The following is an 18,138-nucleotide window of genomic DNA, read 5'->3' on the forward strand; positions in this document are numbered from 1 at the left end:
TACCCTTCAACATCGACATGTTGGGGTGGGAGGAGGAGGAAGTTGAGTGTAAGTGAGCACAGACAATCTAGAACCTGAGTGGGTGGACCCCATAAAAGAAAGCCTTAGATAAGCATGAGTGGTGAGGTAAGCAGGTTAAAGAGATGGGTCCTGGTGCCTGGTGCACGTGAAAGCGTGTTTGAGTGGCGACGCGGGTCGAGTCGCGCTTTGCCCCAAATCAACACCGGGCCCTCCGACCAGGAACATTGCTCTTACTCTTTTCCCTCCATCTTCATCCGCCACTTCTCTGCTGCTCTCTGCGAAGCCTTACCCCCGGGATTGTGCGCATACACTGCACCTGCAGCATTGCTACACCACAAACCGCGGTTCACAATGTACGCAACTCTAGTCAATGCTTCTCCAACTAACACGGCACTGTATTAACCCCTCCATAGGACTGTCGACGTCACCGCCACCCCGATCGCGAACAAGGAGAACGTGCCGTCTAAGCGATGGCCGACTCCCCAGTCGGTCGATAAGTTGTCAAGACCGTTCAAATGCCCTGGTTCAGCAACGAGAACAGTCGCAACCGACAGACCGGCGCGCAAGAAGAGAAGGGTCGATTACAAGGGCGCTGATGGCGAGACTGACGCCGACAAGCCCTACACAAATGCCGATCGCCTGGCTTTAGCGAACCGAGACGCAAACAGATTCCCCGTTTTCCAGGCCAAGGACAAGTCAACAGTATTTCGCAAGGCATTCTCGGTGCCTCTGATCAACAAGAATACCAGTGCATATAACCCGAACCGACCTCCGCCAACCCTTGGCCTGCGCACGGGAGCACAATTCATTGCCAAGCCGTTGCACGACCCCAGTGGCGAGTTTGCCATTGTGCTGTACGATCCAACCATCGACGATAAGCCCAAAGAGCCCGAAAAGAAGGAAGACAAGAAGGATGTCGAGGCCGAGACTAAGATTGACGCGCCTCTCGTTCACAAGAGTCTGGCCGAGATTCTCGGAATCAAGAAGAAGGTCGAAGGGGAGCACCCCCGAGTTCCTGTTGTCATTGACCCACGATTGGCCAAGGTTCTCAGACCACATCAGGTCGAGGGTGTCAAGTTCATGTACAGATGCGTCACTGGCATGATTGAGGAGAAGGCCAATGGCTGCATCATGGCCGACGAGATGGGTCTTGGCAAGACCTTGCAGTGCATCACTCTGCTCTGGACTCTCCTGAAGCAATCTCCAGATGCTGGAAAGAGCACAATTCAAAAGGCCATTGTTGCGTGCCCTTCCAGTTTGGTGCGCAACTGGGCCAACGAATTGGTCAAATGGCTTGGTGCTGACGCCGTCACACCTTTTGCAATCGACGGAAAGGCGTCCAAGGAAGAGCTCACGCGACAGCTGCGACAGTGGGCTATTGCGAGCGGCAGATCAGTCACAAGACCAGTCATCATCGTATCTTACGAGACTCTTCGGCTCAACGTTGAGGAGCTGAAGCACACCAAGATCGGCCTTATGCTTTGCGATGAAGGCCATCGTCTCAAGAATGGAGACAGTCAGACTTTCAGCGCACTCAACAATTTGAATGTCACAAGACGAGTCATTCTGTCCGGAACGCCCATTCAGAACGACTTGTCCGAGTACTTCTCCTTGATCAGCTTCGCTAACCCGGATCTGCTTGGTACTCGGCTTGAGTTCCGCAAGAGATTCGAGCTTCCGATTCTTCGCGGGCGTGACGCCGACGCCCTCGAGTCTGAAAGGAAGAAGGGCGACGAGTGTCTGTCCGAGCTCTTGGGCATTGTCAATAAGTTCATCATTCGCCGCACCAACGACATCTTGTCCAAGTACTTGCCCGTCAAGTACGAGCATGTTGTGTTCTGCAATCTTGCACCCTTTCAGCTCGACCTTTACAACTACTTCATCACCAGTCCGGACATTCAGGCGCTTCTCCGTGGCAAGGGCAGTCAACCTCTCAAAGCCATCAACATCCTCAAGAAGCTCTGCAACCACCCGGATCTGCTCAACATTTCGGACGATTTGCCTGGTTCGGAGAACTGCTTCCCCGATGATTATGTCCCGAAAGAGGCGCGTGGCAGAGATAGAGATATCAAGCCTTGGTACTCAGGCAAGATGCAAGTCCTCGACCGCATGCTCGCCCGTATCCGCCAGGACACAAACGACAAGATTGTACTCATCAGCAATTACACACAGACGCTTGACCTGTTCGAGAAGCTCTGCCGTAATCGTGCTTACGGCTGCCTGCGCCTCGATGGCACCATGAACGTCAACAAGCGCCAAAAGCTCGTTGACAAGTTCAACAACCCGGACGGAGATGAGTTTGTATTCCTCCTCAGTTCCAAGGCTGGTGGCTGCGGTCTCAACCTCATCGGCGCCAACCGCTTGGTCCTCTTCGACCCCGACTGGAACCCCGCCGCAGACCAACAGGCCCTCGCTCGTGTCTGGCGTGACGGTCAGAAGAAGGACTGCTTCGTCTACCGCTTCATCGCTACGGGAACCATTGAGGAAAAGATTTTCCAGCGCCAGTCCCACAAGCAATCGCTGTCGAGTTGCGTCGTCGACTCCGCCGAGGATGTTGAGCGGCACTTTTCGCTCGACAGTCTGCGCGAGCTGTTCCAGTACCGGCCCGGCACCAAATCCGACACGCACGACACGTTTAAGTGTAAGCGGTGCAAGCCCGATGGCAGGCAGTATATGAAGTCGCCTGCTATGCTGTACGGCGACACGAGCACGTGGAACCACTTTGTCAACGAGGGGTTGAAGCCGATTCAGGATCTGTTGCTGAGGCAGGAGTGTGGGGAGCCGGAAGTGTCTGCCGTGTTCCAGTATATTTCGCATTAGAGCGTCGTCGTTTCCGACGGATGGTTATGGTCATGCATGCATTATGAACTCGTGGCTTTTTTCTCTGTTTGAAGAAGTCAATAGAGAGGTGTTCCGGAGTCGTACGAATATGGGATGGGGATGGTGTTTTGGCGGGGGCTTTGCTTGATACTGGACTTTACGAGAGGTCCGTATAGACATTATACATGAGCTAGATATACTCACGTTAGAAAAAGACGTGATGACATTTCGAGCGTTCCGTTTTTATCATTTTAGATCAAATCAAAAAAGATGAAGAAAATTTCATGGAATGCGATTGTTCGTTTCTTTCCCATCTTTCTATGTAATACTCAATGCTGTGCGCAACTCTACACTGGAATCGTAAGGTTCTCTGACCTACAAATTCGTGATGTGTGTCTATAGCTCGTCTCTAACATGCGTCTGTTCCGAGGGAGGCTCCTCCCAGTTGCGGCTCTTTGTGTTCTTCTCCACCTCCTCCACGACAACAGGCTTCTGTTCCGATTCATCATCGATAACGACCTCCGTCTTCTCCTCCTTCTTGGGCGCCTCAGCAGGCAGACCCTTGCGCTTGCGGTCGAGGGCGGCAATCTCGTCGTCGTAGACGGTCCACTCGGGCACCTGGCGCCTCGCGCGATCGAGCTTGGGCTCCTTTGTCTGCGGGTTATTGCAGAGGTCAATCGTCTTGGCGACGCGCTGGCTCTCGTCGGAGCACCACGTCTCGCACCACAGCCACTCTTGCGGCAGGCTGTGGATGGGGATCTGGAACTGCATGTGGTTGGGCAGGTCCTGGTCGAGGTTGGCGAGGGAGTTGGGGTCGGCGCTGAGGGAGTGGTAGGTCTGGCGGAGGCGGTCGCCCGCGGCGAGCTCGCGGAAGCGGCGGAGGTCGACGACGTAGAGGGCCGAGATGTGGTAGGGCTGGCCGCGGAGGTAGTTTGCCCAGTAGCCCTGTTTCCAGAAGCGGAAGCCTTCCATCTCGGTGCGGGAGTCGCACATGGGCGTGAAGCCGTAGGGCTTGCCCTCGAGGTCGTGGTTGACGAGGGACATCATGTCGGTGCGGACGATCTGGTCGGCGTCGACGAAGATGACCTTGTCGAGGGAGAGGGGGAAGAGCACGTCGAGGAAGAGGATCTTGTAGCCCCAGATCTCGCGCTGCTTCTCCTTTTGCTGACGCAGCCAGTGAGGCCACTTGAAGGTCACCATCTCGTACTTGAATCCGTATTCCTTGGCCATGTGCGGGATGAAATCCTTGAAGGAGGGGGAGAGGAACTGTTCAATGAACCAGAACTTGACAGTGTGCTTGGTGTTCTTCATGACGCTGACCATCATGATGTTGAGCATGCGCTCGTAGAGATGGCCGCTGGCGACGGAGAAGATGTTGATCTCGGCGTGCTCCTCGTCGGACGCGGACTTCTTCTTGCCCAGGATGCCTCCGGCGAACTTGAGGCCACGGCCGACGATGCTGTTGTCCTCGGGTTCGGCCAGCACGTCGGACTCTTCTTGTCCTGGCTTGCGTGACAGGCGAGGGTACAGAGTCGTGCCTTGGAAATCCATCAGCACCACCTCGGTGCCTTCATCGCCCGGCACGGGAGCCCATCCCTTTGCACCGATACTATCGATGGTGTAAATATCGGTGCTCCTGCCCTCCTTGAGTTTAATATTGTAAAATCCCGGGTTCGCCTTGAATTGAAAGTATCCAAGATTGGCCATAATCAGGGTATCGGCGAAATGAGGCTCCTTCTCAGTGCCCAAAACGACCTGCGCACCGCGGGGAGGCTGCGACTGTCCACCCTCACGAGAGTGCCCCTCGATAAGGATGCTCTCGAGCTCGTAGGAGGCGTGCACATTTGACTTGATGGAGCTGAGCTTGATGTTGTCCGGGTCGAAAGGCGAGACTTTGGGTGCAACGAGCCACGATGGTGGAACGTCCATGCCAGCATTAAGAAGAGCTTCAGAGGGCAAGCTCTTGAAGGATGCCTCAAGTGCGCGAACCTTGCCGGCTTCATCAAACGTCGGCTCTGACTCCAGCACGTATCGGAAGAATCTCTTGACAGGCAGTTCGTCAATTTTGTCCTTGGGGTTAAGGAAGAGCTTCAGATATACGCCCTCCAGCTCAGAGACAACCTTGAGGATAGGCGCCCACCGCTGTGCCTGCTCACTGGCAGGGTTGAGAACACCAACCAAATGGATGCTTGATGTCTCGGGGTTTCCGATCTCAATGGCAGTGTAGGTTGAGTTCCAAGCATCGTGGGCACTGACGCGCAACGATGGCGCAGACTCGAAAATGCCAGCAGGAAGGTCAGAGATGGTCGACAGCGCCGTGACTGACGTGATCTTGGCAGCGGCCAGGGGACCGGCGATCTTGTCTGTCAATCCAAGCTCGTCTACTGCTGCATAGACGGGGAGAATGCGGGCCTTCTGCTCAAACTCCAAGAGGAACTGGAAGTCGTCGCCTTGGAAGGGGTCTTCTTCGGTGAAAGGCCCAACGACACGGCCGTTGAGGATAAGCAGGTTGGAACCTGGCTTGATCGCGGCGAAGGAGAGAAACTCGTTGAAGACTGCAGTGAAGATTGCATCCGAATCACCAGTAGCGGCACGGAGAATGTCGTTGATATCGGAAAGAGTCTCAGCTTCAGCAAGTTTGTCGCCGCCGTTCTTCAACGCCGTGTTTACACTAGAAGCTGAGGCAGATACTGAAGGGTTGTGCACAGCGTCCAGACGCACGCCAGGGTTGTTGCGACGGAAAGCCAAAGCCGACAGAAGAAGGTTTGCTCCCTCGTCTGAGGCAAAATCTCCAACTACCGTCAGAACAGCCCAGTTTTCTTTCGTCGAGTCTGCATAAGCCTCAACCACTGGGACCTTGCTGAACAGACCATCAAACTCGGTGTAGATCTTGTTGACATCAAGGACCTGCGGTGACTTTTCATCTTCTGGGTAAATATAGGTGTTGCGACGTTTGACGGCCTTCTCGAGGAAGAAATCCGGGATCCAGGCCTTCTCATCGACCATGCCGAGGTAAACGGCGCGCTGAATCGCCTGCAAGTCACTGGAAGCCTTCATACTCATGGCCTGAAGCCAGTTGCCCTCGCGAGGAACCGGAATACCGTTGATGAAGACAGGCGGAACGGGCGTGTTTGCGTTGAGTCTCTTTGCCCAGTTCTTGGCCAGCTTGACGATGCCATCAAGTTCGTCTGACTGCACCACCTCGGCAAAAGAAAGGAGTTTCGAGTCTGGAAGAGGCTCACGGTCCTTGATGGCCTGGTCAAACGAGCCTTGATCCGGCTTCTCAGTCTTGGAGGCCTGCATAGCAGCATCGAGATACTCAATGAAGCCATCCAAGCCGTAGTTGTCGAGGAGATAGTAGAGAATCTTGCTGATTTGGAATGCATCCTCAGTGGGCGTCAGAGGAACTAGACCGAAACGAATGGGAAGCTTCCGCTGGACGAAGGAGTTCATCTGAGCGACGACGCTGAGATCTTCCATCTTGGAGAAATCAACGGGAATGATGAGGTTGAAGATATCGCGCTTTATGGGTGGGAGCTGGCCAGGGTAGACACGCTGAAGGAGCTGTTGGGAGTTAGTATTTTACTCTCAAGCAAAAGAGGGTCAGACTCACCGAAGTCAATTGGTCAGGGAAATCCTGGTAACGCTCATCCTTCTCAAGGTCGTTAAGGAACATGATGACCTGCTCTTCCTCAAGGTCATCCGTCCAGTCGAATCGCGGGGGCTCTTCGTCCGACTTGGACTCGGCAACCTTGGGATGGCCGAGAAGAGACACAGCTTGACCGCCGGTGAACCCAAGATCGCGAACGCCGTCGATAAGCTTGCGCTCACGGCGGAGAAGATCAATGATGGTGAATGCCTCAATCTGGCGCTCAATGAGCTGCACTCCGTTCATCCAAAGCACGTTCATGCCGCTTGGAACCAATTGCTGGCGATTGACTTGGTGCTCGGCGAGGAACTCAGCAGACACATTGTGGGCAGCAATGGAAGTTGAGAACTTGGGGAAGTCTTGCGACAACTTGAGAAGCGTCTCAAAGGGGTTCTGGCTCTGCATGACGAAGGAGGCAGCCTTCAGACCAAGTTCCTGTACCTCAGACTTTGATAGCGGCTTCAGATCAGCGACCTCCCCGGCAGCGTCCAAGACCTCCTCAGTCTTGACGGTCTTCTGTGCGTCGTCCTGGTGCGCTTCTCGGTCATCAATGACGATGTAGTCGGTCCTCTTCAGGGCTAACTCAACTCCGTATCCACTGACGGGCAGAGGCTCCTCGTACTTGCCAGCCGGCTTCGTGTAACGCAGGCGGTACTCAAGCTCTCCATTACGAGCCTTCTGAGCCAGAGCGATGTGGAAAGACCCGAAAGAAGGCGAAGTCGGATCTGCGTATAAGATGGCCTCCTTGCCAGATCCTAGGACTCGGTCGAAGGGCAGCACCTTTGCGCCATCCAATGCAGAATCCTTTGCAGCATCCAGGGACGGAGTGCAGTACTGTTTCCCTCCTTGCTCAGCCCAGACATCGCAGCCATCTTGAGTATCGGTGTCGACTTTGGGCTCTACGGCAGTTCGGTAGTATTGATAGTGGGCTTCAATGCGAGGAGCGGCGGTTCGTAGGGAAAGGGCCAGCTTGAAAGTGGACAGGGCGTCCGGTGTAGTAATGTGCCCATCCTCATTCAGAGCGAGGAGGAACTTGTCGTAGACTTCTTTGTCAGTCTTGGCTTCGCTGAAGTGCCCACTAGCAATGCGGTCGAGGAGAGGGAAGTAGGCAGTTGCGTTTTCACCAGCAGCTGTCTCACTAGAACGAAGGTGTTAGCCGGCAGTGAAACAAAGAAGGAAAAAGGGCAGGGCAGGTTCACTTACAGCAGCTCTAGGAGATAGGGGCCGGAAGGAAAGGCAGCCTTCATGTCCACAGTTACAGAGGGAACTGCGGCGACATTGACAGCTGCCAAAAGTGACAGGCCAACGCCCATTGGCAATTGCGACAACCGCACCATGGTGAAGGAGGGAGCGCGACAGCCGGCGCAAGGCTGTTCTTCGGAGTTGTGGGTGTTTGCAGATAGTTGTTGGCTAAGGAGATTGAGAGAAAGAGTGTCGACTTTCTTCGGGGTCGAGAATGGGTAGAAGGAATTCTCGACGACTTGTTCCTCCCAGCCGAAAAGGAGGGCAAGGGTGGGTGAATATTAAGACAGACAACTTCTGAAAGGAAATATCTTGAACTTGGAGAGGAAAAAAAACAGGGACACCGCGGAAGGTGATTTATTTATCGCCTCTGTCGCATGGCTGGTGCAAGAATGCTTGGAGGGGCTTCCAAAGGTGAATTCCGTAAGGTATGTAGGCGGGTCAAACGTCAGGTATCGCTAAGTAGATAATACTAGGAGGTGCTCGGCCTGGGGGACTGGTGTAAGTGAGCCCGCCTTCTGAACACATTGACAAAAGAGCTGTACCAAAGAAGACTAGCGTCTCCTCTGCCAGTGGTGTTAGGTCCACGGGGAGAAACGGCAGAAAAACGGGCCTACTGGAGGGGCAATTGCTTACCTCAGCTTCGCCCAGTCCAGGCCTAAGCAAGCATCTGGCAGCGTGGCACCTCATTGAAAGGGAGAATCATTGTACCCAGGTACCTGGCAAACCTTACCTAAGCGTCTAAGGTACGTATGTAAGGGACGGGCGGTGAGGACACGGTTGTCGGCGGAACTCTGATGCGGGCAGCTCCTGTCAATCGGCGCCCATGAGTCTGGACCCACAGAAATAACCCACACTTTACAGATGGCCACGAAGCGGAATTGTTACTAGGGGCTCTGAGACGAGGAAGTGGCCTTTACGTATCTCTCTACCTCACTACGGATACTTCTACGCATCCAACCCCTTCACCGCGTCCTCTTTTCGTGACCCGTGAATGTCACCATCCCCTTCCACTCCAGCTGCAGCCTTTCTCGGTCGGTAAGCTGGCTTGCACTTGAATCCCGTTTTCTCCAGAGGTGCCGCCTGATTTCCCCCCCTGCTGGTTGCTAGAAGCTCCGGCTTCACCTCCCCGCCAAAATGCAGGCCTCCTCGGGCATGTTGACCAAGGTACGCTCCGCCCTCGGCGCATTGGGTCTCTGACGAGATCCTATCTTCTTTTCGAGTCCATTGCTCACCTAATCTACAGTTCGAGTCCAAGTCCTCCCGCGCAAAGGGCATCGCCTTCCACCCCAAGAGGTGAGCTTTCAACCCATAGCTTCCCTCGAGTCTGCCCCCTTGCTGACGAACAGCTACCAGACCATGGATCCTCGTCGCACTTCACTCCTCCACGATTCAGCTTTGGGATTACCGCATGGGAACATTGATCGATCGATTCGAAGAGCACGATGGCCCGGTTCGAGGAATTGACTTCCACAAGACACAACCCCTCTTCGTTTCTGGAGGTGACGACTACAAGATCAAGGTCTGGTCCTACCAGACTCGCCGATGCCTCTTCACCTTGAACGGCCATCTCGACTACGTTCGCACTGTCTTCTTCCATCATGAATTGCCATGGATTCTGTCGGCATCCGACGATCAGACGATCAGGATATGGAACTGGCAGAACCGCTCTCTAAGTGCGCACAATCCCTAGGATCCCGCGATGGCTGTGAAGGTAACTAACCTTGATTCGCAGTCTGCACCATGACCGGACACAACCACTACGCAATGTGCGCCCAATTCCACCCGAAGGAAGACCTCGTTGTCTCTGCCTCCCTCGACCAGTCTGTCCGAGTTTGGGACATTTCCGGCTTGCGCAAGAAGCACTCAGCCCCGACATCGATGACCTTCGAAGACCAGGTCGCACGCGCGAACCAGAACCAGACCGACATGTTTGGTAACACCGATGCTGTTGTCAAGTTTGTCCTGGAAGGCCACGACCGCGGTGTCAATTGGGTTGCGTTCCACCCGACCATGCCGCTGATTGTGTCTGCTGGCGACGACCGACTCGTCAAGCTCTGGCGCATGAGCGAAACGAAGGCCTGGGAGGTCGACACCTGCAGAGGACACTTCCAGAACGCCTCTGGCTGCTTGTTCCACCCCCACCAAGACTTGATCCTGTCTGTCGGCGAGGACAAGACCATCCGCGTCTGGGACCTCAACAAGCGCACCGCGGTGCAGTCCTTCAAGCGCGAGAACGACCGATTCTGGGTCATTGCTGCCCACCCCGAGATCAATTTGTTCGCTGCTGGCCACGATAATGGTGTCATGGTCTTCAAGCTGGAGAGAGAGAGACCGGCATCGTCAGTATACCAGAACAACCTCTTCTACATCACCAAGGAGAAGCACGTCAGATCCTACGACTTCCAGAAGAGTACCGAAAGCCCGACTTTACTCTCTCTCAAGAAGCTTGGGAGCCCTTGGACCCCACCGCGAACCTTGTCGTACAATCCGGCCGAACGCTCCGTTCTCGTCACCTCTCCCTCCGACAGCGGGTCTTACGAACTGATCAACCTTCCTCGCGATGGATCCGGTGCCATTGAGCCCACCGAGTCGAAGCGCGGCCAGGGCAACTCGGCCATCTTCGTCGCCCGCAACCGTTTCGCTGTCCTGAACACGTCTAGCCAGACAATCGACATCAAGGATCTTTCCAACAACACGACCCGTTCCTTCAAGCCTCCTGTCGGAACCAGCGACATCTACTTCGGTGGTACCGGCAACCTCCTCATCATTACGCCCACCGCTGTGCATCTTTACGACATCGGGCAGAAGAAGAGTGTCGCCGAGTTGGCTGTCAATGGTGTCAAGTACGTTGTGTGGTCGAATGATGGGCTGTACGCGGCCCTTTTGAGCAAGCACAACGTCACTATCGTGACGAAGACCCTCGAGCAGGTCAGCACATTGCACGAGACTATCCGAATCAAGAGCGCAACCTGGGATGATGCTGGTGTTCTGTTGTACTCGACCCTCAACCACATCAAGTACACGCTTCTGAATGGAGACAACGGTATTGTCCGCACCCTTGACCAGACCGTCTATCTGGTCCGTGTCAAGGGCCGTAACGTCTACTGCCTTGACAGAGCGGCCAAGCCCAAGGTTCTCCACGTCGATCCCACCGAATACCGATTCAAGTTGGCCCTCGTCAAGCGTAACTACGAGGAAATGCTCCACATCATCCAGAACTCCAGTCTTGTTGGTCAATCCATCATCTCTTACCTTCAGAAGAAGGGATACCCCGAGATTGCTCTGCAATTCGTGCAGGACCCCGCAACCCGCTTCGAGCTCGCAATCGAGTGCGGAAACCTGGACGTTGCTGTCGAGACTGCCAAGGAGCTTGATCGTCCTAAGCTTTGGCAGAGGTTGAGCGCCGAGGCCTTGGCTCACGGAAACCACCAGGTCGTTGAGATGGCTTACCAAAAGCTCAAGCAGTTCGACAAGCTTTCATTCCTGTATTTGTCCACCGGTGACCACTCTAAGCTGGCACGTATGGCCAAGATTGCCGAGCACAGAGGTGACTTTACTGCACGTTTCCAGAACGCCCTCTACCTCGGTGAGGTTGAGGACAGGATCCAGATGTTCAAGGAAATCGACCTGTGTAAGTTTGTTACAATGTAAGCATTAGTAAGATCTCGACTAACAAGACACAGACCCGTTGGCATACATGACCGCCAAGTCCCACGGCTTGGAGGAGGAGTGCCAGGCTATTCTCGAGGCCACTGGTCTCACCGAGGACCAATTGGAGACGCCTACGATTGGGGAGGCTCTGACGCCCCCTAAGCCTGTTGTCCCCACATTCAAGGCAAACTGGCCCACCAAGGCCACTTCCCAGTCTGTCTTCGAGAAGGCCCTGCTTGGCCAGGTTGAAGGACTGTCTTTGGAGGATACTCCCGCAGCTGCCAACGGCTTCGATGACGACGTCGAGGAGGATGTCGCTGCGAAGAAGAATGGCAACCTCATCGACGTCGACGATGATGAGGATGCGGCAGGCTGGGATCTGGGTGATGATGTCGTTCCCGAGATCGAGGGCGACTTCGTAAACGTTGACAGTGCGGACGCTGGTGGTGCTGGAAGCAGTGAGGCCGACCTTTGGGCTCGCAACTCTCCTCTGGCCGTGGATCATGTTGCCGGTGGCTCATTCGAGTCAGCAATGCAACTCCTCAACAGACAAGTGGGAGCAGTCAACTTTGCGCCGCTGAAGCCCCGCTTCCTCGAAGTTTACCAGGCATCAAAAACGTATCTTCCAGCCTCTGCAAACCTTCCTCCGTTGGTCAACTACGTCCGACGTACGATTGAGGAGACGGACCCTAGAAAGGTGTTGCCGATCGTGCCCAGGGATCTCGAGTTCCTGGCGACCAACGATCTGCAACAGGGTTACAACTCGATGAAGACCAACAAGCTCGAGGACGGTCTTCAGATCTTCAAGGGTATCCTTCACGCCATCCTTATCAACGCCGTTTCAAGCGAAAGCGAGGTCGCCGAGGCGAAGAAGCTCATCACATCCGCCAGCGAATATGCCGTGGCCATGGAGATTGAGCTCAGCCGCCGCAAGCTCGGCACCACTGGCGAGCAGCTCAAGCGCAACCTTGAGTTGTCAGCCTACTTTACCATCCCCAAGATTGAGGTTCCTCATCGCCAGCTGGCCCTGCACAACGCGATGCAATTGGCGATAAGAAACAAGAACTACGGTTCAGCACTGAGCTTTGCCAACCGCATTATTGCCAATGGCGGCTCCAGCAAGCTGACTGAAAACGTGAGTATCAGCCTTTTATTCCAAATATATCCAGACTGACACCTTTTGCAGGCCAAGAAAGCCAAGGCCCAATGCGAGCGTAACCCCTCAGACGCTATTGAGATCGAATTTGACCAGTTTGCCGAGTTTGATATCTGCGCAGCCAGCCACTCACCCATTTACAGCGGCACTTCCTACGAGGAGTGCGCCTTTGACGGCTCCAAGTACCACAGCAAGTACAAGGGCACCGTTTGCAAGGTCTGCGGGGTGTGCGAGGTCGGCAAGCACGGCAGTGGCCTGAAGCTCTTCGCGTAGAGAGAGCTAGCTAGTGTAATAGATGTCGCCGACCCATGATGGGGTGAAGACTGCATGATTTGGTGCAGTAACGCTCGGCCGATGGGGGAATTGGTCTTGGGAAAAGTTTACAGTAGACAGACTGGAGTGTCTGATGAAAACCCCGGGCTTTTGATTGTTAGCAATAGTTTTGTGGGGGACGAATATATGTCATCATTTGATCCATGACCTCTGATGTGCTAGCGTAATTGAACGTTCGATGTCCCCGCGTGCTCAGTGCATTACCAGAGGTCGCCGTTCACCTGAAGTGCCGAGATTGGACACAAGTCACGCTATTTGGGATGCGTACTTGATCAGATCATTAACGCCCGGCTTGGATTCCTGTATCCGAGCTTTCCTTCTTTCATGGTCTGTCTAGTCGCATGAATATTAATACATCAAAAACATACGCCCCTTTCCTCTCTGCAAACCACGTCTACACAATGGTCTCCAATTCCCTGGCGTATCCCAACGCATTCTCTATCACCATCTGGCTCATCTCCTTCTCGGTGGTGCCGTCCTCGGCGGCGACGCCCTCGGCGGTGTCGGGGAAGAAGATGTGGCCCTCCTTCAGGATCCAACCGCGCGCCTGGGCGAAGGAGATGACGTCGCCCTCGGAGTCGAGGAAGAGGAGGGATTTTGCGGAGCTAATGGGCAGGCTTGGGTATGCGCGCTCACTGCTTGAGGCGATTTCGGAGCGGATTTGGAAGGTGAGGATCTTTTGAAGATGAGAGTGTCAGCATCAACGGTCCTTTGCTATATGCATATCTTGTGTAGATCATCACAGGGCCAAGGAGAATGAATGACTGGGGGGGATTACCTCTGAGAAGACACCGTACTCCTCGCTAGGCACCTCACGGCTCTTGAGGGCGTTCCACACGCGGTCGTAGCTGCCCTCCATCAACCACCTCTCGAGACGGATGGGGTAGCCCAGGTACTTGTCGCCCTCGACGGCGCTGCTATCGCCGCCGCCCTCGCGGTTGGCCAGGCTCTCGAGCTCCGAGTGGAATTCGGCGTAGCGGCCCTGGGTGAGCAGGAGGAGCAGGTAGAGGCCGGTGACCTTGTTGCGCTCGGGGACGTTGGGCGGGAGGACGTTGGAGGGGAGCTCGTAGAAGGGCTGGAGCTGCTGGACGTAGCGGGTGAAGGCGTCTGGGTTCTTTGCGCGGATGGAGGCGAGGGCGCCGAGCTCGTAGGTCTCGCGGGCGAGGGCGAGGAGCTGGGGGGAGGTCTTGGGGTTCGAGGGGGTGAGGGCGTTGAGCTGGAGGAGGTGAAGTTTTGCTTTGGAGAGGAGGGCGGAGGATTCGGTGTAGGGGAGGGAGGAGCCCTTGGTCTTGAGCTGGGTGAGGACCTGTTGGAGGTTGCGGTCCGCCATTTTTGGTGGTGGTTGTGTATGTGTGCTGCGGGGTGGATTGGGCTGGTGGTGTTCCGGTTCTCGGGGACTGATGTCGGCAACGGTCGTGGAACGTCGGCAGATAGTTGCTGTTATGGGAGGTCGAATGACAGGTCTGCCTTGTTGGGGTTTCGTGGACGGGAAATGGAGAGACGTGGGTTTGCGGTGGTGTTGATCGTGCCGAAGGTTGGAGTGTCCAGATGCTAAGGTAAGGTAAGGTAGGTTCGACGCTTTGGGTGTTTGGCTCAGCAGGCTGAGAGGCTGACGAAAGGTGCCGTCAAGCTGGCCAGGTCCGTGCAGGGGTCCTGCGCGCTAACCTTCCTAAGTTTAGGCAATTTTGGAGCTGCCCTGGAGCTGGTCATCAACGGAAGCGTCAAGTGTTGTGCTGAGGTAATGCACCTGGTTCACGTGATGCAAAGTCCGACGGTATCGCCGGGCCCGGTCCCTTGTTCCGCTTCAGATTCTCCAACTTCCGGCACCCCGCCGTGCCGGGTTCCGGCAGCATCTGGGAGAGTCCTGCTTGTCTACCCGCACCTCCCATCCGGCAAGTCGGCATCGCGGACGCGTATGGCATTCGGGCAGTTGGCGGAAGCTTCTTTCTCACATGGCGAACCAGCGTACCTGGTCAGGATCTACTTCTGTCGACGAAGATGCAACCGAAACCGAGGTCATCTGTCCAGTCTCACGGAGGCCAGGCATCTTTGCGCATCGCGCGTCTAGTCTCTGATACGTGCTGCTTCTGAATACCGAGCAGCGCGACAACTCTACTCCAAACTCGCAAACGGAAGGTATTCGCATGGCTTCCGGGCTTGACCTGTCTCGGCACTCATGGCGAACTCTCTCTGGGGCAATGACTGCACTCGCGGGACTTTGATTCGCAACTTCTGAGTTCCGGCATGCTCATTGAAATCGGAGTTCCAAGTGCCATGCTATACTCTCATGCATATCCTTAATCATCAGAAGGCGATAATCAAAGTCGTTAGGAACTGCATTTTCTCGATTCCATTCCCGCTAAAGTAGATATCGAGCTCCTCCCAAAAACAACACGCCGAAAGGACACTCGCCCCCAGAGTAAACCCGCTACGAAATTACAATCTTCTTGATATAGCTCATCATCTCATTCTCCTCCTTATCAAATGAATCAAAGAACGGCTCGACCCGCAACAGGTTCTCAATCTCCTCCTGGTCGGGAATCTTCTGCCTCATGTAGTTGACGGGTCCATCCTCAATTGAATGCGGGATGAACACGGACGCGTTGGTTGTGATGGGCGTGCCATCCTCCCGGATTCCCATGCCCACCGGATCGCCGTCGACGAACCACATACCCAGCACGGGATACCACGAGCTGCCCTTGGCGTCCTTGAACTCGGGCAGCACAGCAAGCTCCTGCACAATGTACCCTTCCGCGCCGTAGTCTCCCGTCGACGCGTCCTGGAGAATCTCGCCGTCCTTCTTGAGAACCACGTCGGCGCCCTCGCGCGCAAAGATGGGCTTGCGCGCAAAACTCGTCATGGACGCCGGCGCCTCGTTGTCAAAGTACGTGGGGAGAAGCCACTTGCCCCGAGGGTCGTCCTTGAACATGTCCCAGAGAACGGCAAAGACAGCCTTGTTGCTCCAGAGGAGCTTGTACGGCGGCTCGATCCAGACTGTTCCTCCGATGTAGTTCCCTTCCTCGTCGCGCTTGCCAATGTTCTCCATGTCCTCGAAACACGCCTCGCCAAACTGCTGTTCGACCATGTACTCCCACGGGTAGAGCTTGAAGATGACGTCGATATGCTCCCCCTGCGCATCGTAGAACCGCCCGTCCTTTCTGGACTTTGCAATCTCCTCCATCGTCAGCGCCTTGGTCGTCCACCCGGCCTGCTGGCACGTCTCCATCAGGAGCATGGTGTTCATCGCATCCTCCCCCGTAGCCTCGCCCTCGCCGACGGCGAAGTGGACGGTTGGCTTATGTCCCAGCTCCTTCTCGACGAGCGTCATGTTGCGCTTCCACCCTTCAATGAGCTTCTCCGTGATGCTGTTGAACTGGTCATTACCGTGGCCCGTCTGCTCCATCCACAGCCACTGAATCGACGCCGCTTCGAGCAGCGACGTCGGCGTGTCGGCGTTGAACTCGTAGAATTTGGGCACGCGCAGCCGCGGGTCCGGGTGCTCGAGACCGCCGAAGCAGATGTCGAAGCGGCCGTAGATGCTGCCCCATGCCGGTTCGCGGTCCCACGTGGCCTTTATCTGTTTTAGGGCGAAGGCGGGGACGGCCATTTTCTTGGTGATGATGTCCGGGTGCTCTACGAGGTAGTCTGCTGCTTCGCAGCACATTGCGAACACGTCTCTGGCAGCTTCCTCGAGGAGGTTCATCTCCGTTTCGGTGAAGGAGTAGTAGCGGTCGTCTGGCCAGTACGGCTCTGAGGCGCCGGGGGCCACGAGGTCGGCGAAGACGAGGCCTTGGCTTTGGACCAGGCGGGTGGCATTTGGCCTCTTTTGTACTGGAACACGGCGCATCTTTGTTGCTCTTTTGGTTCAGAATGAGTTAAGAAGGAAGGTGGTGGAGTATGGGCGTTCGAAAGCCAGCAAGAGTGGGATGGAACAAGGAACTCAAAAGACAGACACGACGATGCTTGGCCGCTGCCCCAAAGGGCAGTCTCACATACTTATTCACCAGCAGGTCTGCCCTCGGGCAGTCGCCAGGCCTACTCAAGGTTCGGATGAGGCGGGGATCACCCCTAATCTACAACACCCTGAATTCTGATACGGACACCTTTCTGATTGTCCCGATCCTGCGGACACTTATTTTGAGTTGGGGTTTGATGGGTAGATGGGAAATGTCTCCAGTTAAGTTTGCCGCTAGAAGAAGTCTAATTCAAACGAGGCTTTCTAGAAGCTTTGACGTCTCCTCAGGATCCTATTATGATCTGCTCCCTCTCTCTTTCTTTCTGCCCCCAAAGACACGTTGCCGCTTAACCGTATTACAATAAGGGTTGCACACTATCAAGGAGATGAAACCGCAACTCACGGACACTGCGCGCTAATCTCTAGCCTTTTCTGTCTATATGCGCAATATAAGCTGTGTAAGTCGCGACACGCACGTTGGTTCGCTGTAATATTCAAACGATTCATGAGTAACGCAACCCATGTGGGCTACCGGCACCTTGGGTCGACGAGTCAGGAAAAGCAAATTGATCTGCTCGCCTGCCGTATTTGAATAGATTTGGTGAGAATTGCTATTGATACTGCAAACCTCTTTGGTCTTGGCGTTGCGCACAACCCAGTGGCGATCTTGGTTGACAACCACGTGCCCACCTCGGCTTCACCGCGATGGCGGTTGCTTGTAGTCGTGTGGCTTGAAGTTAATGGATGGAGTCATTTGACGCCCATAATCTGGTGTTGGTTGAGGGCCTCAAAAGCAAGAAGCCATTGAGTCTCTAGCAATCGAATCACCGCATGATGGCCCGGGAACACCTGCCGCAAAGTTTGGCTCTCGCATTTCCAACACTTTCATTACCTACTCTGTTTGTCAAACTGAAGATTTCTGAGCAATTGAGTTTATTGGCAGTTTTAAGCCAATCACATTGACCTGGTCGGAAATGCGTTTCGCGATACTTGAGTCGTTGCATGCAAAGAGCATCGTACAGGATGACTCTACAGAAACCCCGCTAAGATCTACATTTACGTGGGGATACCGGAAATGTTTGCCGCAAGAGACAAGAAAGTAGGTAGGACCCCCGGCGGCTATCAAAAGTTTAGCGGAAGCTTGTTTTGTTACAGTATAATGCCCAGTGCCTTAACGATCTGGACTATACAGTCCATGAAACACGGCAACTTCTCAAAACTCGGGAATTCCTACTTTCATGGCTCTGAATCAATCACCGACTTTGGATTGTCATGACAATGACTTGCTAACTTGGTGAATGACTTGAG

The 18,138-nt window shown here is 54.7% G+C and overlaps 6 protein-coding genes across 6 annotated transcripts; 3 read left to right on the forward strand and 3 right to left on the reverse strand.

The window, feature by feature from the left end:
* Positions 1 to 114: 114 nt before the first annotated feature.
* On the forward strand, positions 115 to 2,841 carry CTAM01_09827 (SNF2 family domain-containing protein; the record flags this gene model as incomplete). The annotated part of the gene is made up of 2 exons (XM_060525843.1): positions 115 to 374; positions 435 to 2,841. The coding sequence occupies 2 exons, from the start codon at positions 115 to 117 to the stop codon at positions 2,839 to 2,841; spliced, it is 2,667 nt and encodes an 888-aa protein (XP_060379529.1).
* Positions 2,842 to 3,237: 396 nt separating this feature from the next.
* Positions 3,238 to 7,977, reverse strand: CTAM01_09828 (UDP-glucose:Glycoprotein Glucosyltransferase; the record flags this gene model as incomplete). Its single annotated transcript, XM_060525844.1, has 3 exons — positions 3,238 to 6,405; positions 6,455 to 7,628; positions 7,694 to 7,977. Coding segments are annotated over 3 exons (4,626 nt in total), but the record flags the coding sequence as incomplete, so codon positions are not given.
* Positions 7,978 to 8,869: 892 nt separating this feature from the next.
* CTAM01_09829 (coatomer WD associated region) lies at positions 8,870 to 12,815 on the forward strand (the record flags this gene model as incomplete). Its single annotated transcript, XM_060525845.1, has 6 exons — positions 8,870 to 8,899; positions 8,979 to 9,028; positions 9,089 to 9,408; positions 9,468 to 11,366; positions 11,419 to 12,521; positions 12,573 to 12,815. 6 exons carry the CDS (start codon positions 8,870 to 8,872, stop codon positions 12,813 to 12,815), a joined length of 3,645 nt encoding a protein of 1,214 aa, XP_060379531.1.
* Positions 12,816 to 13,269: 454 nt separating this feature from the next.
* CTAM01_09830 (GANP/Nin1/mts3/eIF-3 p25 family protein) lies at positions 13,270 to 14,205 on the reverse strand (the record flags this gene model as incomplete). Its single annotated transcript, XM_060525846.1, has 2 exons — positions 13,270 to 13,551; positions 13,654 to 14,205. The coding sequence occupies 2 exons, from the start codon at positions 14,203 to 14,205 to the stop codon at positions 13,270 to 13,272; spliced, it is 834 nt and encodes a 277-aa protein (XP_060379532.1).
* A 411-nt stretch (positions 14,206 to 14,616) lies between these two features.
* On the forward strand, positions 14,617 to 14,943 carry CTAM01_09831 (uncharacterized protein; the record flags this gene model as incomplete). The annotated part of the gene is made up of 1 exon (XM_060525847.1): positions 14,617 to 14,943. The coding sequence occupies one exon, from the start codon at positions 14,617 to 14,619 to the stop codon at positions 14,941 to 14,943; it is 327 nt and encodes a 108-aa protein (XP_060379533.1).
* A 360-nt stretch (positions 14,944 to 15,303) lies between these two features.
* CTAM01_09832 (glutathionylspermidine synthase) lies at positions 15,304 to 16,722 on the reverse strand (the record flags this gene model as incomplete). Its single annotated transcript, XM_060525848.1, has 1 exon — positions 15,304 to 16,722. The coding sequence occupies one exon, from the start codon at positions 16,720 to 16,722 to the stop codon at positions 15,304 to 15,306; it is 1,419 nt and encodes a 472-aa protein (XP_060379534.1).
* Between the last annotated feature and the right edge of the window lie 1,416 nt (positions 16,723 to 18,138).

The sequence above is a fragment of the Colletotrichum tamarilloi genome (genome assembly GCF_030869305.1).
Source record: "Colletotrichum tamarilloi strain Tom-12 chromosome Unknown Scaffold_41.1, whole genome shotgun sequence".
Classification (NCBI taxonomy): domain Eukaryota; kingdom Fungi; phylum Ascomycota; class Sordariomycetes; order Glomerellales; family Glomerellaceae; genus Colletotrichum; species Colletotrichum tamarilloi.